The following is a 25,938-nucleotide window of genomic DNA, read 5'->3' on the forward strand; positions in this document are numbered from 1 at the left end:
TGACAAGCTTATAAACATGACAGTTGTGCCTTTCTGATCGCAAATTGTTCAAAAGCTGAAATGAACACACAATCCACGTTTAACGGGAATGTTTCAAATGTCAAAAAAACAATACGGCGCTTTTGGCAATTTGATAACAACATTACATTTAAATTGATTTGAAACACCTCAACCTTAGTTGTGTTAAACAGTATTGCACCTAACCTATCTATGCAAAATGAAAAAACTCATGACCATAGAAGGGTTGCTTGCTCGCAAGCGTAAATATGACAATTTAAATTTAAACCAAAAAAAACGGAAATTTCACGAAAGATCGATAACGGTTTTGTTTGTTTTACAAAACACCTGTTTTAATTTTTGTCATATTTTGTATGTATGCACTATAATCGACACTTGGCGAATTAATGAGAGAGGTACTGTAACATAATTTCCACAGTAAGTAAGAACTGAATAATTTTTTGTTGTCAGATGAAAATGGAAGTTAATTATATGAAATTATAATCTTATATAATAATTGGTAATCTTTGCACACAGAGGCATATAATTTACACCTTTTTACTTGACAGCATGCTACTGCCGCAGTTATGAAAATAAAAAATCCACACAAGTTAATTTGTAAAAAAAAAAAAGATATTTCACCAATTTGGAGGAATGTTAAATAATTGTGTTTTTCTACAAGGAAAAATATTAAAATAAGTACATATTTATTATTTGGACACAAGATTCCTATTAAATACGTACTAAAATGGTCATTATAAATGAATGTCAGATAATTATGGAGATTACAATTTCAAATCACTTTTGACAATCGTAACTTGAGTGATTAACAGGTAGAAACAGAATAATTGGTACGTCGGCTATAACGCTTTCTCTACGGGACGGAGATCAAATCAACATTACTGTACTCTAGTCACATTCAATTATTTCATTTAGAAATAAGTAAATTTAAGATAATACATCTATGATTAGGTAACAATAAGTATTTTGCATGAAGGTACACAAATACAATAATTAAAACGTCATTCAAATAAATATGCATGGTTTCAATACATGGTGCAATCTAATGGAATCAATAATATTATTATCATAATTTTTTTTTTAATATTCTTCAAAAGAAATCGGTACATAATAATAAAAAAACTTGAGCAGAATATGTAGCAACACTTTTTAATACTTAAGATGAAAAAACTTGTTGAAGAAACTTATGTTAGGTTCATAAAAACTATGATTTAGGAATTGGTAATGTTTTGATTTTGCTCAAGAAATAAGTACTAAATTAAATGTGTCTAATTTCCAAAATTGGAGGAATGTTTTCAGCCATACATTCGTACATCGTAATTATTGAATTAAATTATTGTACATTTGTACATTGTAAGGTTTGTATCTGTACATTTGTACGTTGTAATGCTTGAATCTGTACATTGTAATGCTTGAACTTGAACATTCGTACATTGTAAGGTTTGAACTTGTATATTGTAATGTTTGAATCTATACCTTATAATGTTTGAATCTGAACATTGTAATGCTTGAATATGTACATTGTAATACTTGAACTTGAACATTCATATATTGTAAGGCTTTAACTTGTATATTATAATGTTTGAATCTGTACATTATAATGTTTTAATCTGTACATTGTATGTTTGAATCGGTACATTGTAAAGTTTGGATCTGTATAATGAAATTGCTAAATTTATAAATTGTCCTCATAAAAGCAAAGCCCCGACCGCACCTCATTATCACGGTGAATCATTGTAAGTCTCGAATAAAGCTCACCCTAGTAATGGGTTACAACGAAATAATACATTAGACGAAAATGAGAATATTAAGTGTTGGGAAACTGAAATATTCCTGTGTTTGTGCACTAACTAATATTTAAGCTTCGTGGTCCTCGGGACAGGAATTGATGCCAATGAGGGCCTCTGTTTGTTCGTCCAAGTCTTGTACTCTGCAAATAAACAATTACAATTAATAAATATAGATTAGAAGAAATATAGAGGGCTTAAAGTTGCCGCAAATTTTTGTAAAATGATGTTTTTGTAAACGTAACCTTTTACCAGATAATGTGTTTACATATTTACAAAAATAGTATATAATCTTTCATATCTTCTTATTACCCGTAATACCATCAACATGAAAAAATAATATTTTACAGGAGAACGAAAAAACCATTTTTGAAGCAGGAAAATGAAAGTGGACCTCCAAATAATTCTTATTTATATTAATAATGCATACGTTATTTGTAGATAACGTTGTATGACTTAACGCCCTCGATGTGATATGGTCATAAAGGCTGATTAATGCCATGCCTGTTGTACCATGAAGCCATGAAGGGCAGCATCTTCCTCAGCTATGTCTTCCATCAATCTTCCCCTGGATTATTTTTATTTATTTATTACATTACATTAGATACATGTATATAGCAAAAATGACAAAATAATAATATTGTAATAACTGTATAAGTATATTAAAAATAAGTACAAGTGTTATTATGAATTGTCGATATTAGTTGCTAGCTAGGAAGATTGCCCGTTCTAAGGAACCAAATGCTGTTAAAATGGCTAAAAATTTATTCTGTAAAATTAGTGTTGTTGTTTTTTTTTTTTATAAAAAATGAATACATACATATTAAGTATTTAATAAATGAGACATTAATAGGCAACCATGTAAAATTTTAAGTGACATTATTTAATAGTTTTTCAGACTCCACCCTCCCCAAGCCAATCAACCATTTAGTTATTATTGAATCGATGAAGGACATTTTGCACGTTTTAATATTTAATTCTTTGGGGATTTTATTATATAATTTCGGTCCCAGATATGTATACGACTTTTTATAATTTGACGTATTGCTCCCTGGGACCACGAGATCCTTTCGGGTGTGACTTCTTGTGATATATTTGTGATCAATTTTATCAAGATTTTATAGATTTTTGTGTGCCTAAATAATAACCCTTTTTATGTAATTTTGACAAACATCAAGTACATTAAATTTTATTTAGAGTTAATCGCTAGAGTACCTATAGGGTTTACGCAAAATGACTAATAACGGATTTCTGGGCCTTCACAAGCGGATCTAAAATTGTTCTACCTGACGCTCCCCAACCAATTGCAACCATACGTTAAGATGGGGTTGCACAATCCGAAATATATTTTTCTTAGGTCTTATTGTTTAATTATATTTCGTAATGCAAAGAATATGCGTATTCATTTTCTTACCCTTATTGAAAGGTTTTCAATATGATATTTCCACTTAAGATTATTGTCTATAATAATACCTAGATATTTTTTATTTTTTTTTACACATTCCAAATCTTCACAGTTGCAGTTAGAATCAATATTATCGGAATTACAATTGCATGTGTATTTTTATTGTGTGTGGTGTGCTAGGTTGTCCTATCAGGTTCTATGGTCAGGTTCGCTGCCGCCTATGCACAATATAACTGATCCTAGGTGCCAAGCGGCACCACGGTTGAAAATCACTTAGCAGGTGCCGGCGGTTTCGTCCGTTTAGTCGCACTCTTTTTACTCTCTTCTTATTATTTTTATAAAACAAAAATAGACAATTTTTTTTTGTCTTTTGTTCAAATAATAACTAAAATACAAGTAGCAAATCAAATAAGATAACGAAAGTAATACACATCTCATGAAGAAAAAATATTTATAAAATTTGGTGGTACTCATTGAAGCACTCAAGTTCATTTTCTAACTCCCTCTCAATGTCTTCAACTTGCAGAGATTTACGTAAGGGACGAGACTTTTTAGGACGAGATGGTCCAGCATCATCACTCATTATGACAATAAGAAGATTTTTACACAAAAAAATTAAAAAACACAAACTTATCGTTTTCTTTTTTAAATGGCCCTTTACAACAATAACCTAATTTTTTCTTGAAAACCAATTGCTATAAAATGTTGGTACAATTGTCAACAACAACGCCAGCTACAGAAACAACCGTTCGCCGCGAGTGCCGGCAGGAAAATGATGTTTGTGCAGACATACTACTCATGGCTCCGGCTGGAGCCGCCGGCACCCAGTGCCAGACGCCGAATGGCTCCGACCGGAGTCGCCGGCAGCGAACCTGTTAAAAGTTGAGCTGAATCTTATTTTTGTCAAGCCACTGTTTTTTTATCGCATTGATTCCACTTCCAGCATGTTTATGAGTTTGAGTCCAATCCTCTCCTTCAAATATAACTACTGTATCATCTGCGAATGTAATAATTTTTCCGCCCACTGTTAGCTCGCATTACTCATTGATGTAAATTATAAATAGAAGAGGTCCCAATGTGCTTCCCTGTGATACCCCAAAGTAAGTGTCCAGTGAATTACTCACCTTTTTGCCCATTTTGAATTGCTGGCTTCGACCCTTTAAGTAACTTTTTAATGGTTCATAGGGCGTAGTTTATGCGATATTGTATCAAAAGCCTTGGCTAAGTCTAAGAACAGTTTTTATGTTTTTTCTATGTTTTTCTTTCCGCGATCTATATTTAAAAATAATGGCGCCAGGCATGTTACAGGAGTACAAATATGAAGAAGATTGATCAGTAGGTACCTTAAACTTCTATTATGCACAGCCAGTTTGTGCGTGATGCTGGAGTGGATCTTTTTCAGCAGCACCATGGCCGGGTCCCAGTTCTCATAATGTGCCAGCAGCGTGACGGCAAACACCGACAGGAACATAGGGAACGTGCCCGCGTAGAACAAGCCCGGATACGTGATGCGCTTCAGAATCACGTCCGCCAGCATAGACATGGGGATGGTCAGGCTGATGGAGACAGTCGCTATCAGGGATGACGTCAGGAAGCAACCCCTAAAATGGGATGCTGATTAAAAACAGTAAATGTGGCATGTTTTAGAATCACTTGGCAGTGACGTACAGCACTAAGACCAAAGGTAAGATATGTGTAGATTTTCAAGATCAGGTTTGATTATTATAGTGTGATATAAACAGATATTAGGACCAGATACAGGATTAATTTTGAGTGATGCATCCCATTTTTTCTAAAAATACTGTCTTGGGGAAGATCAGAGAGAGCTCATAATATGTACATCATTGATAAAAAACCTCCCTTCTCGCACATCTTTTATGAAAACGAAAAAGACATGATAGAACAATGACATCATACCTCTCTCTGGGACTACTATATCCAAACCCCAAAAATGACAAAGGCCCCGCGGGAAATTATTTTCCTCAGGGCCACCTGTGTGGGGTTAATGTAAAAAAAAAGAAGATATTATATATCTCTATAAACCATGGCTGGTGGCAGCAGAAAAGTAGAAATTTGTTGAGTTGAAATATTTTAGTATGGTAGAATGATTTAAAATTTAAAAAAAACTCATGGAAAAAATATACTTTTATCAGAGTGAATTTTAAAACATAAAATTAATTTTAAAGCTCGTTTTTCTTACGGTAGGCACAGAATTTCAGCTTTATGGACTGCACGCCACTGAATGTCACTTGGTGAAGAATAAATGGAATGCCTTCTCTTCGTGGGCCCGAAAATGAGTTTTTTTTATTGAGAAATAAGCAATAAAAATATTCTAATGTCTGGTAGGGATGAGCTGAAGAATGTACATATTTTACATGACAGTGAGGTGTAAAATAAGGTACATGTGACATATTGCCATCTCAGTACCCACAGTACAAATGTGAACAATGAAGGACTCCTTACCACAGCCAAAGCACCTCGGACAGAACGGTCCCGACTAGACCGTTGAGCAGCAGCCAGGCCCACTGCTGGCGGTTGGGCCACTCAAATGACTCCCAGGAGGTCAGGTGAAAGATGAAGAACATCGGCCAGAGAAGGAGCATATTAAAGAGCCCCACGAATCCTGCAAAAAATATGATATTTAACCTTCCCCTGACAATAAAATACCTTTGCGAAGGAGAAAAATATAGTAGTATGCTTATGTTCATAATGCCCGGGGAGTTGCCTGATTGATAAAAAGAGCTTGGTTAATATAAGCTCGCAGACTGCGTGTATCAGACCGGAGTCCTTTACATTGACTGTAAATAGGCGGTGTTGGGTTTTCTAGTCGGTGAGCTGCTTTATGTTCAGGGCTTGATCCGGTTGCTGTGATGTCGAATATCCACGGAGGGAGCAGTCGGTAGTCCAAGGAAGCACAAGGTCGGTTACAGTGGTTCCAGCGGGAGAAGCAGTCCAGAGTGAAGCGGTCAGAGTAGATGTCGGAAGAGAGATACTTGAGATTGCTGTTCGCGCAGTATATAAAGGGGATAGCGGGACCGTGCACAGATCGGTGTGCGCGCGTCAGGTGCGTTTTTGTGCAGCTTCGTGTGTTTTCACATGACTTTAGTAGTCAATATTAAATGATTTATTCAGTAGTACTGTTTACGCCGCTTCATCTCATGAAAACTGCTTTTCCCTAGCATTAATATATAGTTTTATAATAAATTGTACAATATGAATCATTGGGTCCTCAGCCCGACATTGGTGTGAGGAAATCCTTATAACTACTTAGTATTAATGTTTACATATTTCAATCTTACTTTACAAAAATATTTTTATTTTGGATTACTGCGGCGAGACTCACGCAAATCTAACATTAATTTGCGCAATTATATGTGAACAGAGAAATATAATACTAGCTATTTCGTGCATTGGGATGATTGGCTTACAGTCGCCGGTTTGTTTCGACAGTCGACAGTGTTTGGCCTGGCTTCGTCTGGCAAAAAAAAGGGAATGCGACGTAAATACTGTGACCGCAGCGCGCGCCGTGCTCAGTACTCTCCGGCCCGGGAGAGGATACGATGTAAATACTAGCATTCTCATCCTTCTACGGTCAGAAAGCTGCTTTGTGGCTTTTGGGTAGCATTGCTTTCGATACAACGCGCATATTGTTCTCATATTTGGCCTCCGTGGTCGAGGGGTAAGGCTCTTGACTGGCAATAAGAAGGTTGTGGTTTCTAATCTCGGCGTGCGCAAGTAAACTTTATTAGATGGATTTGTGTTATTTCACAATTTATTCATTTATAATTATATTTAGTATTGCGGCACGTTCCAGAGTGGAAGATACTCTAAGTATGGCCCTGGTGTAAGACTACCATTAAAAAATGAAATGTTTCTTGAAATGTGGAATATCTCAAATATAATATTCAAATCGGAATAGCCAGGTACTTCCCAGGTATACCCCAATTGGGGATACCAGTCTCACTGGCTCCAGACAGTTGGGAGCAATTGGGACTCTTGTGAGGTATTAAAAAAAATATATAAAATATAAATATTATTATAGGAAATTAACTTCGATTTTTGCATGTTTTTATTACACTAATACGAAAAACACAAATGCTAAAAGCATAATATATTAAAACCTAATAAACTACTATTTATTGTTAAAATAAAAGTCGTATTTTATAAATTCTTATTCTTTACCTAGTTATTTTTCAAGAATGGCAGTTTTTTTTATTATAGTGACTATTTAAACATTGCACATACAAAATATGATGTGAAATATATGTATTTCTTAGTCCTTCTCACTACTGACTAGGGTGACCTGTGCTGAGGCAGACTAAAGTTATTTATTTCTGTTATTGTAGAAAGCAATCACTTTGTGGTTTGACATATTTAATAAAATAAAATACTTTTTTGTTTTAAAACCACGATATTTATTAATTTAAGAACCGACCGGTTTCGCTTTACTTAAGCATCATCAGGGTACAAATTAATACTAAACAAGAAGTACATAATGTGTGTATATATATAACAAAATATAGAGGGAGACAACATGATACAAATATAAGCAACACAAAGACGGTCATAAAATACATTAACATAAGTGCACAAGTAATGGAAAAACCGCTAGATAATTATGTAGACTAATGGGTTATATCAATAAATCGGGAGAAACAAAGCATCAACTGGCATGGTGGTAAGGAAGTAAGGAGAACTGGGATTTTTTATGGGTTTATTGGAAACAGACCTAATATTGGACTACTTGATATGTCTAATTGATTATTAAGTATCTGACTTTTGGTTTTTACAGCTTTTTTAATTTCTAGTGCCTCTAAGTTGTTTAGTCTGTTACCATGCCCGTTTTTATGTAAGATGTTAGCACCGGTGCTATGACAGAATGTATGATCTTTATCGATCAAATGATTTGCGAATTCGGAAAACCCGTTATTATTGAGGCAACGAAGATGCTCCTTTATCCTAATATTAACATTACGTGATGTCTTACCGATATAGAAAGCCGAACAATTATTGCAATTTAATTTATAAATCCCCGAATGACTTAATTTATCGTCCTTATCTTTAGAATTAATTAGAAATTTACCTATATTGTTATTAGTATAAAAGGCCGGTTTGACTTCAGAAGGAAGGTTTTTTACACTTAAGGTAGAAAAGTGATTAATAAATAAAATTCGCCGCCATTGATAATTAATATTATTATCATTGATTTGAGGACAAGGACTAGCAAAGAGGAAGCGATTAATGGCTATTTGTTTTAGCTTTTTATTTAAGATTAAATCTATAAAATTCGATTCATATCCATTATTTACTGCTATGTTTTTAATTAGTTTTAGTTCACTATCAAAATTACTATCGGACATTGGAATTGTGACTAAACGATGGACCATTGAATGGAATGCGGAGTGCTTATGTGAAATAGGGTGATTGGAGGTGCTGTGTATGACAACGTCAGTATAGGAGGGTTTACGAAAAATGTTAAAATTAATTCTGTTATTAACGATCGATAAGGTAAGGTCTAAAAAATTTAAGGTTGAATTTATGCCTATTTCTAATGTGAATTTAATCTTATTATGAAAAGAGTTTATAAGTTTGAGGAAGGAATTCAGTTGACGCTTAGTCCCTGTCCATATACACAAAACATCATCAACGTATCTTTTCCAGTACAAGACATTTTTAATAAGATGTGAGGTACTAGATAAAATTTTATTTTCTAAGTTATCCATGAATATATCAGCAATCAGAGGACTGGTAGGGCTCCCCATAGCTAGGCCGTCACGTTGCTGATATATAACATTATTAAATTGAAAATAATTTTGATTCAGGCATATATTAAACAAGGAAGTTAAATCTTTTATAAAATCTATAGAGAGATCGGAACTATTTAATAAATCAGAAATTAAACATTTACTCTCTTCTATGGGAACATTGGGGAACAAATTTACAACATCAAAAGAAATTAGTGTAGAATTACTAGGGAGAATCATATCTTTCAATTCTTCTACTAATGAAAAAGAGTTTTTAAGGGTATGTTTAGGTGAAAAAACATTGGTATTTTGAAACACATTAGTAATAACGGATGATATTTTAAAATTTGGGGCGTTACAACATGAAACTACTGGCCTGACTATACTCTACTGACTATACTATACTGGCCTATATGACTATACTATACTGACTATACTATACTATACCTGACTATACTATACTATATGACTATACTATACTGACTATACTATACTATACCTGACTATACTATACTGGCCATACTCCCTCGAAATGAATATAATTCTAAAGTGGCGGACTTCATTGACAGTGACAATTTCGCAATACTTGCGAAAGACCCAACCAATAAGTTCCAAGAAAATGTGAAACAAACACTTCAAGCATGTAAAACTAAAATATTCAAAGATGAATCATATCACAAAGTTAAATTTTTAACTAAAAATCCCAAAACCCCTAAATTATACGGGTTCCTTAAAATACACAAGAATAATTGCCCCGTCAGGCCAGTAGTTTCATGTTGTAACGCCCCAAATTTTAAAATATCATCCGTTATTACTACAGTAGAACCTCGTTAATTCGAAATCCACGGGACATCAAAAATCAAATTTCGAATTAACGAATTCCCACGTAATTCGAAATTTTATGAAAAAAAAAAAAAAAAAAGACGCCGAAAATCGATTTTCTCGGCCGCCTCTTCAAATCCCGGTGGTATTTTAGTTGTAAATTCGTATTAAAACCAATTATTTCTTTATTTTCGCGGCCGATTACCATAGCGGCGGGCCCTTTAAATTCAGATATTCGCAATAAATTCGTAAAAATGCTATATATTTACGCGTAAATCGAGATTTCGCTGCCGATTTCGGTCGCGGCCTAACCTTTAAATTAAGATATTCGTAAAAATACTATATATTTCCGCGTAAATCGAGAATTCGCGGTAATTTTCCGTCGCGGCCGGCCCTTTATTTCTAATATCTGAATTTAAATTCGTAAAAATACGATATATTTCCGCGTAAACCGGGAATTCGCGGCCGTATTCCGTCGCGGCCGGCTCTTTAAATTCAGATATTCGTAATAAATTCCCAAAAATACGATATATTTCCTTGTAAATCGAGAATGCGCAGCCGATTTCCGTCGCGGCCGACCCTTTAAATTCAGATATTTGATGTAAATTCGTAAAAATATGAAATATTTCCGCGTAAATCGAATTTTATCGGCAGTTTTTCGTCGCGGCCGGCCTTTTAAGTTTCGATATTTGAAGTAAATTCGTAAAAATATATCATATTTCGGCGTGAATCGAAATTTTTCGGCTGATTTTCGTCGCGCCGTATTTTTTAACTCGGATATTCGAAGTAAAGTTAGTAAAAATACTATATATTTCCGCGTAAATAGAAATTTTGCGTCCGATTTCCGTCGCGGCGGGCCCTTTAAAATTCAGATATTCGAAATAAATTCGTAAAAATACAATACATTTACGCGTAAAACGAAATTTCGCGGCCGAGTTTCGTCGCGGCCGACCCTTTAAATACACATATTTGGTGTAAACTCGTAAAACTACGACATATATCCGCGTAAAACGTATTTTCTCGGCCCTTCAAACTCGGATATTCGAAATAAATTTGAAAAAGTTCTACATTCCAGTGTAAATCGATTCAGATTTACAAAATAATAATACCAATTAGGACGATGTATAACCACGTAAAAATACATTTTTCGGCGTTTTACCGCCACGGCTGACTTTTAGATACAGATTTACGAAATATTATGATTTATTTTTGCAAAAATCAATTTTTTTCGAATTACACGAACAAATTTTCGTGCGCGGACAAAAATAAATTTCGAATTACGAATTAACGAATTTCGAATTAAAAAAAATTTTGTATGAAAAAAATTTTCAGCGGAAATTTTTTTGGCGAAAATTTCGAATTACGCGTTTTTTCGAATTATCGGGGTTCGAATTAACGGGGTTCTACTGTAATGTGTTTCAAAATACCAATGTTTTTTCACCTAAACATACCCTTAAAAACTCTTTTTCATTAGTAGAAGAATTGAAAGATATGATTCTCCCTAGTAATTCTACACTAATTTCTTTTGATGTTGTAAATTTGTTCCCCAATGTTCCCATAGAAGAGAGTAAATGTTTAATTTCTGATTTATTAAATAGTTCCGATCTCTCTATAGATTTTATAAAAGATTTAACTTCCTTGTTTAATATATGCCTGAATCAAAATTATTTTCAATTTAATAATGTTATATATCAGCAACGTGACGGCCTAGCTATGGGGAGCCCTACCAGTCCTCTGATTGCTGATATATTCATGGATAACTTAGAAAATAAAATTTTATCTAGTACCTCACATCTTATTAAAAATGTCTTGTACTGGAAAAGATACGTTGATGATGTTTTGTGTATATGGACAGGGACTAAGCGTCAACTGAATTCCTTCCTCAAACTTATAAACTCTTTTCATAATAAGATTAAATTCACATTAGAAATAGGCATAAATTCAACCTTAAATTTTTTAGACCTTACCTTATCGATCGTTAATAACAGAATTAATTTTAACATTTTTCGTAAACCCTCCTATACTGACGTTGTCATACACAGCACCTCCAATCACCCTATTTCACATAAGCACTCCGCATTCCATTCAATGGTCCATCGTTTAGTCACAATTCCAATGTCCGATAGTAATTTTGATAGTGAACTAAAACTAATTAAAAACATAGCAGTAAATAATGGATATGAATCGAATTTTATAGATTTAATCTTAAATAAAAAGCTAAAACAAATAGCCATTAATCGCTTCCTCTTTGCTAGTCCTTGTCCTCAAATCAATGATAATAATATTAATTATCAATGGCGGCGAATTTTATTTATTAATCACTTTTCTACCTTAAGTGTAAAAAACCTTCCTTCTGAAGTCAAACCGGCCTTTTATACTAATAACAATATAGGTAAATTTCTAATTAATTCTAAAGATAAGGACGATAAATTAAGTCATTCGGGGATTTATAAATTAAATTGCAATAATTGTTCGGCTTTCTATATCGGTAAGACATCACGTAATGTTAATATTAGGATAAAGGAGCATCTTCGTTGCCTCAATAATAACGGGTTTTCCGAATTCGCAAATCATTTGATCGATAAAGATCATACATTCTGTCATAGCACCGGTGCTAACATCTTACATAAAAACGGGCATGGTAACAGACTAAACAACTTAGAGGCACTAGAAATTAAAAAAGCTGTAAAAACCAAAAGTCAGATACTTAATAATCAATTAGACATATCAAGTAGTCCAATATTAGGTCTGTTTCCAATAAACCCATAAAAAATCCCAGTTCTCCTTACTTCCTTACCACCATGCCAGTTGATGCTTTGTTTCTCCCGATTTATTGATATAACCCATTAGTCTACATAATTATCTAGCGGTTTTTCCATTACTTGTGCACTTATGTTAATGTATTTTATGACCGTCTTTGTGTTGCTTATATTTGTATCATGTTGTCTCCCTCTATATTTTGTTATATATATACACACATTATGTACTTCTTGTTTAGTATTAATTTGTACCCTGATGATGCTTAAGTAAAGCGAAACCGGTCGGTTCTTAAATTAATAAATATCGTGGTTTTAAAACAAAAAAGTATTTTATTTTATTATTTATTTCTGTTTTATTAGTTTTTATTTTGTTTTTAATATTTTGTTCAGAGTTTTTTCATTAATCTCTTTCAGCCAGATTTTTATTCTTGATTTGTAATCATTCAAATTTTCTATTTGCTTCATATCAGGGGGAAGAATATCGTGGAGTTTCATTGCAAAATAAATATAATTTCTTTGCCCGAATGTGGTTTTATGACCTGGAATATTTTTTATGTCATTGTGATTTGACCTTGTTTGACGAATAAGCGGTATTGTAGAGGATTCAGTATAGTATAGCATAGTTAGGTATATAACTTCAATAATTTGATTAGATTTTGATTTGATTGAATTAGAAGATGTAGCAAACCATCTGGTTATTATGCTAGTTCCAATCATATATTGATTAGTATCATTCCCGCATCGCTTCGTCTCTTACTAATCAGAGCGAGGGTCATAAGGTCACGTTTTGCTCTAGAAACTTCGGTTACCTCTGGCAGGTCTGGTCGGCTTCGAGATCAACTAAGCCAGAGAGGGAAAACACCCTTCTTGTAAAATACCCTTTTTGTAAAGGAACATATTACGTTCCTTTGGGAGGAATGACACAGGTGTAACTTGTTTCCTCATTAAACCCATAGAGGGGCTGTTAAAGTTTATTAAACTGTCTAACTATTGAACTGCTATAAATGCGTGTCATACTTGCAAATTGATTTTACCCAAAATAAAGACTAATTGTGTTCACCGTTAAAATTGTGCATTTTATTTATCAATCCTGTTACAGAGGTGTGATTTACTCACCAAAGAACAGTGGGATATCCATCTTATCCTCGTGATCCACCTTCCTCCGCAGGAACACCAGGTAGGCTGCGTAGAAGAAGGCACTGACCAGGGCCAAAATCACACCGGTCGGTACCCTCTTGGTTTCCGCGCTCATATCGGAAAGCGTTACAAGCACCTTGAAAAAATACACTATTGAATAATAGGTACATACATATTACTAGAATCCTACAATACGACTACCTTTATGATGAACATTTTCTGAAACCTGTGCAAAACGAAGACGACTGCCAACCCTTAATTTTCCATTTTCATCCATAAATTAAAATGAACACACATTATGTGAAATTATTTTGTCTTAATCTTGTTTAAAAAAAATAGTTTGAACTTGAAATCGAACATTGAAACTGATACTCCATTTCGAAAGTAATTTATTAATAAATTGAAGACACCGAGATATAACACGTAATTATTTCCATTATGAAGAAACTCCCAATAAGAACTCTTGGTCATGAGTTGACACATTCATTGATAATGAAATTTTTTTTTTTCGATTTGTAATCTGATAATTGTTCTACTGGAATATTTTTCCATTTCTCTAACGGTGACAACATAATGTTAGGACCGCACCAACATGATGATGCGTCAGCGATTTCACTTGGGAAAATTCCTTATCATCCACGAGATTTCAAGTCTGCCGAATTTTCTTCTGAAATGTTCATACGATATATCTTGAATTATAGTTTCAACGCGATTTGCGATAAAACTGTTTTTAAAAATTTTATATCTAGTTTACATCTATTCTAAAACTACTATAAAAATATTCTATTACCAACGTACTAGCATTGAAACTTCACAACAATGAGACATAGCCCACGAAAAAGATTTTTGGTTGAATCTATTAAAGCGATAATTCTTTCTATTTGAATTTCTAAGAGACTAGTAATATTAGCATTAATCAGGGTTAGCGATACTTTGAATCCATAGTTCATAGTATAAAAACATGTAAAAATAGAAGTGAAGGAAAACAAAAATACAAGTTCAATTTAAGGTACATTAAACTACATTTCCATGTCACACTAATACAAACAGATTGTGGTATTGAACTTTGTATCGCTCTCTAACACTTACAAGAGAACAATGTGAATTCTGTGGCAGAGTAAATAATTATACAATTATTATGAAAAAGGTCAAACAAATTACATTGTGCACACATATTTGTAAACAAGTACTACATACATTGATATTATGCTGTATTTAAATTATGAATACATATAATCAGTGTGGATTGTGTGTATTTGTTTTTCGGAATTAGAGAATTATTAACTTGAATAAAGCTTGCTATTGTAAAAAATTACATCTCGTTTACTAGATTTCATTTTTGATTACAGTTGTTCAAATGTGTCCTAGACTTACAGATTAATTTAATTTAATTTAGAACCAGGCCTAATGGTACCAATGCTGTTTCCCCAACTCTGATTCACACAAGTTATACATCTCTGTAAATATTCTTTATTCACTAAAAATAAAACAGTGAAAGTAAAAGTCATGAGTTTTTGACACCCCGCTCTCCTAATGGTCAAAGTTTAAGCAGTGTAATACTGTCTACGGACCAGTTATAGAGACTTGAGGCAACATATATTACAGTGGTCACAATGCGGGCTTCTATCAGTGCCGGTGATACTTCAAAAGTATTATATTTTACACTCACCACTCCCCCGATTGTCACACAGACGGCTATCAACTTAGACAGGGTGATCCTGTCTCCAGGCTGGCTGGGGAATATGGCAGCCAGCGCCAAGGTGAAGAGGCTCGATGCAGAAGATAGAGCCGTCACGATCCCAGCTTCAGTCAAGGCAAGCGAAACTTGGAATGTGTAGTTGGCTAGGAACCACTGGAAAGAAACAATGTTATTGACAAATCAAGTAGGCTTAGCAAATTTCTACATAATTATGGTTAATGACTTATGGTTGTAAAAACAAACATAAATTCTCCAGCAGTATTTTAAGATGATTAAAATAGTATGTACGTAATAAGGACAACGGTAAAAAAGTAGTCGAAATTACTGTCACAACCGGTTAGTATCCGAGTGGTCCAAATGACGAGTTCCCATCCAGGTGTCGTGGGTTCAATTCTGGGCTAGCCAAGTCTTCCATCAATGCACAAGCACATTTTCCGCTGATAATAATGAAAGTATGAGGAATTTCAATATCGTCAGGATATTTGTAATGTGGGAAAGTGTGTTTATCTATTAAAAAAAACATAATCACACTATGTTTGGGAATAAGTGTCAGACGACCTTTAGAATTCCAACACTACTGGATGGTGACTATGTGTACGAACACAAAGAACGCGTGTTTCGGCTTTCAGATTAGCCGGCAAGTAAGCGGCAGACTGGCGCAGGCGCGCCGACAAGAATGTTTGTATCTAAACGTGTGAGAACGCACATAGTGAAGCCAGGTTCAGATTTGTGTCCGCGCGCTGGCCCGCCGAGAAGCTTTACCGGAATGAATTCTTAATTCCGGCTCGCCGGTGCGGCTGGTTAGTGAGGCTTGTTTTGGAAGCTAGTGTCAAAACATAAACTAAACAAGTCCTGTCAAAATGAGCGACTTACTAATTGCTGCTGTTTTTAACAAATCGCCGATCTGGGATAAAAGAAACAGTTTACATAGCAACAGAAATGTTGTCGACAAGTGCTGGAAAGAAATCAGTTAGGATATGAATGAAAACGGTACGGAGAAAATTTTATAATAACCTCAAATGTCACGAGTGAAATAAAGTTTACCTATATAAAAAATCTTTCATCGTCCGCCTTAAGCTCACTAAACAAGTGATGATATTCACCATGACTTTTTCTACTACTATTAATTTGATGAATACCAATTGTTTTATTTCTTAATTCCAAGAAAGAATTCTACAAAAGTAAAAAATCTTCCGACGAGCTTGACATTTTGTTAAAACTGACAGCTGCTATCAGGCTACCGCGCAAATGGCGCGGATTTTACCGGCGTTCTATGTGTCCACAACTCGGCGCTCATCTTCTCCGGCGGACTCAGGCACTGAGTGCTGGTAATCTGAAAGCCGAAACACGCGTTCTTTGTGTTCGTACACTTTGGTTGGGAAAGAGAAACAGAAGTTGCCACCAGTTGAGATGGCTGATGACCTAAATATAACTGTCATCTTTGGATGATCGGCAAAAATGAAGACCTTCGAGGAAGCCATATATCTAAAGCTGGACACAGCAAAGGCTTATGAAAAACAAGAATAATACATAGTATGTAATAATAATAAAAAAAATATATTACAGTTATACCTTTTGATATACACAAGAATGCCTATTTTAATTTACCTTTAATATCCGTTTTCAATATCAAAGTATACTTACAAGGAGGCAGAAGCAGAGGGCAACTTTGGCCTGCCGTCTAGCGCTAAGTTTGGCAGCGCGTCGTCTAGCGGCTTCACTAGCCCGCAAAGACGCGGCGTGAGACAGTCGAGCAAGGAGAGACTCCACTGCACAGCTCTCAGACATGTGTCGGACCTGCAACGGAAGTTTATTTTATAGTAAAAGAACGAATAGTGGAAAAAAAACGGTGATAGTAATAGTATTTCAGTGCAATTATTTTCAGCTGAAATGTCATTTACATCAAGAGCTATGGAGTTTTAAAAGAGAGATTTAACAATCTGAAAATAAGTCAAGATGCCATATATCTTGTATGTTCCATAATAAAATATAAGTTAGAAATTTATTAGATAAACATTAAGGACGTGTTGTTTCACAGAATTTGAACAATTCATCAAATTTCAAAGTTGATTTTCAAGTTCTGTGAAGGTTCTATTATTATATCATTACTGACCAGTTACTTCACAAAACTGACATAGCAACAAAACTTGAACTTTTAACTGATATAATGTTGATTTTACAATATCAACCATTACATTCAGTATTATTATAATTTTATTTCAATTCATCTTCCTTTCTTAGTTTTAAGTTCATGCCAACATTATTTGTTTTCTACCAATTATGTACTTACATAATTTTTATTTACACAGCCATATTTAATATTTTTATGTAAAAGCCCCAGAGGGCGTAAATACATAAAAATTCCATTTCCCTTTTCCTCAATCGACAGGTTGGTACATCGAGTTCCCACAGTCATGGGTTCAATACCTCGACTGACTAAATCCTCATTTTACAAGCAACATCTTCTGCTAATAAGAGATTTTTGTCTTTATTTAAAAAAATATTAAAAAGTTAAATTAAAAACTTTAATGAAGCCGTGTAGTAAGGCTACTATAATTATTTCTAATATCTGTTAATCTGTCAATTATTTGATGTATTATGACTCACCTCGGCAACTTTGCTGAACCTAACAGATCTCTGTGCAGACTCATCGCTTTCCGTGACGGCCACTTCACTAGTTGCAGCCTCCCGCTCTGGAGTTCGAATGGGCACAAATGTAGAGTCACTCTGCAAAACGTAGCAGAGTGTAATATGAGGAAGAAAGCAAATATTATATTGGGTGTAGCAAAAATCAGCTGAAATTTTTAATGGCCCTTCACGCAATAGACCAACTATTATAAAAGCATTTCGAATTTTAAGATTCAATCGAAGACCTAAGCTTAAAAGGAAAATCTAAAATGCTTCTCTGCTACCTTAACATAAATATACATTTTAAGCTAACATAAATATATTTTTTACCATAATATAAATATATTTTTTACCCTAGCATAAATATATTTTTTACCCTAACATAAAACATTGAGTTCCGTATTTTAATTTCTAATTAATATTAAGACTGGTAAACAAGCAAGTTTTTACTGTAATTACTTGTTCTTGTTTTGTATTTTTAAGCACGATTTTTTTCAAACATCTTCTATAAGAAAAAATACAAAATAAAAACATTTAAGAAATACAGTTCAAAATTAAAAGAAGTGCAGTTCAAAATTAAAAGAAGTACAGTTCAAAATTAAAAGAAGTACAGTTATAAAATAATCTCGGTAAGTACTTTCTCATATACAAATAATACATTTTTCATACATATCTTATGAAAAGTACAAAGATTTGTGGTTTTCTTTAAGGCTTTTGGTAGATTACATTGTTTTTTGTCCTTTTTTTCTGGATAGCAAGATATTGCCGTCAAGGTTTCCGTATTTTCGGGCAAGATTGTTATGCATTGCTTATTCTTTTCATCTTATTGCCAGTGAGTAAGCTCGGCTACCGATATTACGACAGTATTGCTGTGTCAAATCTATTACATTCTCGCTTGGTTACATATTCGCATTTCTGCTCGCCACCTACCCACTACCAAAACTGCTGTAATTTCGAAAGCTATCAATTAATAATTTTGGGATTTTGCCTCCAACTTTATACGAGTTGAAATTACGGCAATATTTACGGCCAAAATCTTGCCTGGCAAGACAATTGACGGGCAAGACAATTGTTCAGCAATAGGCAAAATTAAGCAATGTATCTTGTTCTTTTTGCGTTTACCAGTACCTTTAGTTAAATACAAAAAAACAAATATTTAATTCAATCTGATATAGTTAGAAAATGTAAAGAGTTTCATAATAAGGTAGTTAGGTAATACAAATTAGAAATTAAAATACGGACATTGATAAAAAAAACTTTTATAAGAATTTAGTCACTACTGTGGAGAGGTCTGACAAGCGCTGGAATTACATGACGAATTACATAATTGCTCCAATTTAACATCAATTTTGTTACACAATCCAAAACAATTTTATTTATTTGAATAACCAACACTGCCTCACAGTAGAGTGTACAGCGGCAGAAACTTTGAAAGATGAAATTAAATTAGACGCAAGATTTTTAGTTGCACCACGTCGTATAACATTTGGAATCGGGACGCTAACACACCTTATGTAGATGGCGATAATGTTTCAATTCACACTTAACACCTGTTTTGATTTATGCAAGAAAAAAACATGGCCAAAAACTGTGTTTTATTATATTTTAAGAAGTTCACGCAAAAATATTCAAATGTAAATCATATGCTAAAGAACTTAATTTGCCACATTTTACAATAAAACCATAACCGAAAACGGGTTCCTAAACAGGAGATTTTGAACTTTAAAGCAGTTTTCATAGGTCCGATACTTACTTTATTTTTTTTCTGGACTTAAAAAAATACTTGATTATTTCAAAGGCCAAGACGTGTTCTATTCGCAGTATTTAATTAAAACATCTAAAATATTTCTAAGCAATCAAATTTTAAAACCAAAACACATGATTTTGCATTAATTCATAGTTTTTAGCCTTTAATTACTTTTAGTGAAAACTGAATTGCAATAAGTATTAGTCTAAAATTGAATCCATATTCAAAGTCCAAGCAATTCCTCAACAAAAAGAGTGCTGTGCAAACCTTATTGTTATTATACAGGGTGTATCGGCACTAACCCGACAAACTTTAACCAGCTATTCCTTAGCACATTTGGAGTAAAAAATGTTATGGGCACTTTGCTGTCCGGTAGCATTTTTTTTTCAATTAAAAATTTCCACACTACATCACTGTCATTGGCATTGCTTTTCGTGTTCAACAGCAAGTATGTCGAAAAGCGTCTTCGCTCTTTCGCACACACCAAATAATAATAGTTAAAAATGAGACGAATGGTGCTGTGCCATTTCGTTGTGATTGTAAAAGTGCGCCAATATAGGTACACACGTGCATTATTCAACGGAATTCGAATAAAATATTGCCAGATGGGTTTTCAAACTTTGACAAAGGATAAAACAGTGGTGACATGTGGTGAAAATATGAATAATAAATTTTTTATTAAAAAAAAACCTTACCGGACAGCAAAGTGCACATAAGATTTTTTACTCCAAATATGCTAAGGAATAGCTGGTTAAAGTTTGTCGGGTACGTGCCGATACACCCTGTATATGCACTGGGAATGCGGTTAAAAGGATATTATGGTTCAAATGAGTTAATTTGTACATCTTACCAAGCTCATTATGATTCAAATGAGTTTATTTGTATATCTTACCAAGCTCATTATGATTCAAATGAGTTTATTTTTATATCTTACCGAGCTCATTATGATTCAAATGAATTTATTCGTATATCTTACCAAGCTCATGTTGACATCTGCATAGAAGTTGTCATCTTCTGCATTGGGATCGACAAGCTGAAACATTAAGAAGAACACATTGATAATGCCTCAACGACTGGTAACGTTATTTCACTGCGGATATAATGTCAAATGTTGATTACACAGTTTTATAAAGCAATAGATGTACATACTAATACGTAAGAGCATTATCAATCTAATTTATCTGTTAGAGCAAACACACTTATTGAATTTATTGGTAGTAAATGTTTAGATCAACGTTATCTACTCTTGAGGAAAAACGAATAATTAATTTTAATTTATTGATATTACACCTGCGAGACATGATATTTCCAAAGCGTATTGTGTAAACCATGATGGGGCTGACACACTTGCGCTATACTCTATACGTATATATGCCTATTTCAGCATATCGCTCTCAGTACATTCCAAATGGGAATGTGTGGAGACCGTGGGCAAATGATATGCTGAAATAGAAAGCCATAAGAATATAGCGTGGTCTGAAACAAGCTGGAATCACTGTGTTATGGATGATGAAAGAAAGATGTGCAAGGTCGATGTTAGTGTAATAAATAAGGTTAAGAAAGGGAAAATGGTTTTATTTAATTACGGCGGATACTGCACGAAGAAAGGAGTATTGGGAGAAAAAAATTTGATGCGGAAGGAGATGAATGGAGCACGAAAGCCTGGAAAGTTATAGGCATTTGTCGGCCTTCATGGTCGAGGGTTAAATCTCTCGACTAGCATTTTGGAGGTAGCGAGGTCAAATCCCGGCGGGCGCAAGAAAATTTAATTTGATAATTTGTGTTATTCCACAATTTATTAATTTACAATAATATACAGGGTGTATCGGCACTAACCCGACAAACTTTAACCAGCTATTCCTTAGCACATTTGGAGTAAAAAATGTTATGGGCACTTTGCTGTCCGGTAGCATTTTTTTTTCAATTAAAAACAAAAAAATTTAAAATTTCCACACTACATCACTGTCATTGGCATTGCGTTTCGTGTTCAACAGCTGTTATAAGCAAGTATGTCAAAAAGCGTATTCGCTCTTTCGCACACACTAAATAATAATAGTTAAAAATGAAACGAATGGTGCCGTGCTATTTCGTTGTGACTGTAAACGTGCGCCAATATAGGTACACACGTGCATTATTCAACGGAATTCGAATAAAATATTTGCCAGATGGGTTTTCAAACTTTGTCAAAGGGTAAAACAGTGGTGACATGTGGTGAAAATATGAATAATATTTTTTTTATTAAAAAAAAACGTTACCGGACAGCAAAGTGCACATAAGATTTTTTACTCCAAATATGCTAAGGAATAGCTGGTTAAAGTTTGTCGGGTACGTGCCGATACACCCTGTATAGTACATTTGCGGCACGTTCCAGAGTGGAAGATACTCTCAGTATCGCCCTGGTTTGAGACCACCATTCAGAATTGAAACGGTGCTTGAAATGACTTATAAAATGGCAGATCTGAATAGCCAGATACTTCCCACATTCCTCTTGTCTATCTTCTTCCCCTCCCCACTAACTTCAGCCTCACAACATACCCCAATTGGGGATGCCTATGGATTTTTTTCAAAGTCAAGTAAATCATATGGTATAGACGGGACATAAGAGTTAAAATAATAAAGGATAATATAAGATATGAAGCAAGGAGTGTGTGAGAGAAGATAAACTTGTGGATTCCATTATCTTCCTTGCAGAGATTTATGGTAAATGATTATTTGCTGCTTTAGATAAAGTTAGTGCCGCAATAGACAAGCAGCTAATAGCTGTCGACATCGCCAGCTCCGAGTAGTCGCATCTCGGCAGTTTTCATAAAAAAATCTGATTTACAACACAAAGGATGTTTTGAGCTGTCCGCGTGCTCTTAGTTGGTAGCAGATGTTGCATTGCATTGATCACAACAACATTTATTCGGCCCATAATGGATTGCTACAAGCTGCTCATCTATTGCGGCCCCGAGGTTGAGTAGGATTAGATCAGGATAATGTTTTGAGCTGTCCGCATGCTGTCAAGTTGGCAGCTGATGTTGCATTGCTGGTGCGACATTCATTCTGCCTATAATGGATTGCAACAAGCTGCTCATCTATTGCGGCCCCGAGGTTGAGTAGGATTAGATCAGGATAATGTTTTGAGCTGTCTGCGTGCTGTCAAGTCGGCAGCTGATGTTGCATTGCTGGTGCGAAATTAATTCTGCCCATAATGGATTGCTACAATCTGGTAGTCTATTGCGGCCCCGAGGTTGAGTAGAATTAAATTAGGATAATTTTTTCATTCTCAAGTAGCTGATATATATAGCCTCATAAATAACAAATTTAAAGCATTGGTCGATTACGACTGGTTCAAAATTTATCATATTTATTTGTTGTTATAGAATAAAAGGAAATTTACCATGTAGGCTGGGGGCCTATTGCAGTTGTCCCTCCATGGGGGCCAGAAGCAGAGGCCAAACAAGTACAGGGTGAACATGGAAGTCTTGACGTAGGTGCTGAAGAATGGCTTCTCGTACTTTTCATTGTGGTAGATGTACTGGAAATAAAACTCTCGTTACATATGTAGCATGTTTTAATAATTATGTATCCAAATTGTTATTCCTCCTATATTTTAAACCAATATTTGGAATAACTAACACGCATTTTCGTTATCATTTTTGTAAGTTTAATGTGCAAATACCAAATATATCCACATACCTAAGTGAAGTAAAGTAATTAAGTAAGTAAGTAACGCAAATGTAACACAATGGAATATTGGATGACTCTTGTTATTTTTCTCAACAAAAAGCTGGAAAAAACAAGTTTTTCCGATAACCATGTTGTTCAGGAAAAAAAGTCCAGCACATCAGTAGTACAACGGTATTTATTGAGCAGCGGGTGAAGAAAATGTTTAGCCATAATATTCATTTGGGCATTGACCCAAGATTTGAAATGACATATTTTCTAATTACCTGAAACTCGGAGCAGGTACAATTAAATGCAATCATTAAAAGGTCTTATAATTTTTGTAATGCACTTTACTTAACCCTTTACAACCGGCTTCACACTAGAGTGAGTTTGTGTTTGAAGACAGAAAATAAATTTGTTTTTGTGAACGGAACCGGTGTCAATTGAACGTGCGGAGCTGCTTATTTAGGGTACTTTCAAGCGCACATGTTTCAACCAGTAAGTCGCCCAGCCCTATGAGATCATAACTAAGAGCTTTCACAATGTGGCCAATCACAATTTTAAAATTTTTTGCCGGTTGCAAAGGGTTAATCAATTATCTACAGAAGCGCCGACTTACACTATTATTGTTGTTAAAAGATAGTAAGTTAGGTTAAAACAATGATATTTTGCTAACATTGTCACATTGTCATTAGAAGGCATATTGAGGGTAAAAAACGAATTATGCGGTTTTAAACTAGCTTTATCAGTGGAAAAACAGAGTTGAAGAAAACAAGACAGAAAACAAATTACATGATAAATTTAAGGAATAACTTCCCAATCCTTCAAAGGAAATGTTTGTGTACATAAACCATAAATATACAACATCAAAAATAGTCAAATCCACTCAACATTATTGTCGATATCGGTCAAATCCTCTGTAGCCAATCAGGACGCTAGAAAGACATCACATGGATGAGGCATTAGTGCCGTATTCCAAGATGGCTGTTGTCCCGATGTTCTTGATGTTGTCTTGGACATTATTATATTTTTAATTGTGTATACATTGTATACCATGGTTATTTGTAAAAGATAAGGTAGAAAAACAATATACTATCTGTTAGGTTAGCACAACTGTAGGTACTTATGGATATATACGAATATAAATAATGGTGAAGTATTCTTATGATAAACATAAATGACCAATAATACAGGGTTTTCCAATAAGAGGGGTTATTTTGATATTCAATCGTAAAAGATCAATGGTTTCGTTGGTTGTGTGGCACGCAGCGCCGTCTTGTTGAAAGTAAACGTTGTCCAGATCAATACCATCCAATTCCGGCCATAAATAATCATTAATAATCTCTCGATAGCGCAATCCATTCACCGTAACTGTTGCTCCAGCCTCATTTTCGAAAAAGTAAGGTCCAATGACTCCGCCGGACCATAAACCGCACCAAACAGTCACACGTTGAGGATAGAGAGGCTTTTCAACAATAAATCTTGGGTTTTCCGAGCCCCAGATGCGACATTTTTGCTTGTTGACGAAGCCACCGAGGTGGAAATTGGCCTCATCACTCAAGATGATTTGCATTTGATTCACTCAAGTGAATTTTAATAATTTCAATGCGTTGTTGAAGCGTATATCGTTCCATTTTTATTAATGGCATAGTTTCTACTTGTCAAATGTCAAAAAATGACAGCTTCAAAAGTAACATCTACCGAAATAGCGGGCTATTCAAAATAACACCTCTTATTGGAAACCCTGTATTATGTTGGCATTAATAGTATTAAGCAGTCATTATCATTATCCCAGCAAATTATTAACAGTGTAAAATATTGGCTTAAGAAAGATGAAGAAGTGCAACAAGGTAATAAGTAATAACTCCAAACATAATAAATAATGCTGTAGTTAGAGACGAAATATGTACAATATGTTGGAAAAAGATCGGTGTAAACCATGTACAACTAACCTTTGTGAGTTCGGAAGAAGAAACCCAAATAATGTCCACAAGGAGCAGGATGAACAGCCCCAAAATGAGGCGTTGCGTTTTATTAAGCATGTTATCTTTTCCTTTCGAAATGTCAACCATTACGAAGTAAACAAAACGAGAAATCAGTGCCAAACATTTTAAATGCACTGATCATACATCACTAGATTGGAAAAATAAACAGCAAAATTCTAATAATTGGTTAAAAACCATTTTAAGTTCACATAACGCACGATTGTTCGTATTTTACTATTTGTTTAGCACATTGATCACGATAAATTATTAAAAAACAAACGCAGTTTGAAAAGAAATCAGACCGTTACGACGCACCAAATAAATTATGAATAAACCGTAATCCGATAGAAAAGTTTATTTAGTCGCATATGTTATTAACATAACCGTAATTATTGTAATATTGAGACTTGGAATAAGGAAACGTCACGGCAGTACGATATGAACGCAAACGTCAAAAACTGAATCGGCCATGTTAATTTCGTTCACGTTCATAAATGCTCGCAACTAAAACCATAGATTTGAAGTGCTAAATTTCAAAGTAAGAACTTATTGAACA

General features: G+C 34.4%; 1 protein-coding gene across 1 annotated transcript; it reads right to left on the reverse strand.

The window, feature by feature from the left end:
• Positions 1 to 1,181: 1,181 nt before the first annotated feature.
• Positions 1,182 to 25,831, reverse strand: LOC149418441 (solute carrier family 35 member F5). The gene is made up of 10 exons (XM_089638497.1): positions 25,350 to 25,831; positions 23,129 to 23,266; positions 20,723 to 20,779; positions 17,979 to 18,098; positions 17,016 to 17,168; positions 15,342 to 15,524; positions 13,652 to 13,808; positions 5,674 to 5,833; positions 4,554 to 4,811; positions 1,182 to 1,948 (listed from the first exon to the last, which is right to left on the reverse strand). The coding sequence occupies exons 1-10, from the start codon at positions 25,467 to 25,469 to the stop codon at positions 1,876 to 1,878; spliced, it is 1,419 nt and encodes a 472-aa protein (XP_089494623.1). The 5' UTR covers positions 25,470 to 25,831; the 3' UTR covers positions 1,182 to 1,875.
• Positions 25,832 to 25,938: the final 107 nt, after the last annotated feature.

Source organism: Hesperophylax consimilis, chromosome 13, assembly GCF_061612785.1.
Source record: "Hesperophylax consimilis isolate HC1 chromosome 13, BYU_Hcon_1.0, whole genome shotgun sequence".
NCBI lineage: Eukaryota > Metazoa > Arthropoda > Insecta > Trichoptera > Limnephilidae > Hesperophylax > Hesperophylax consimilis.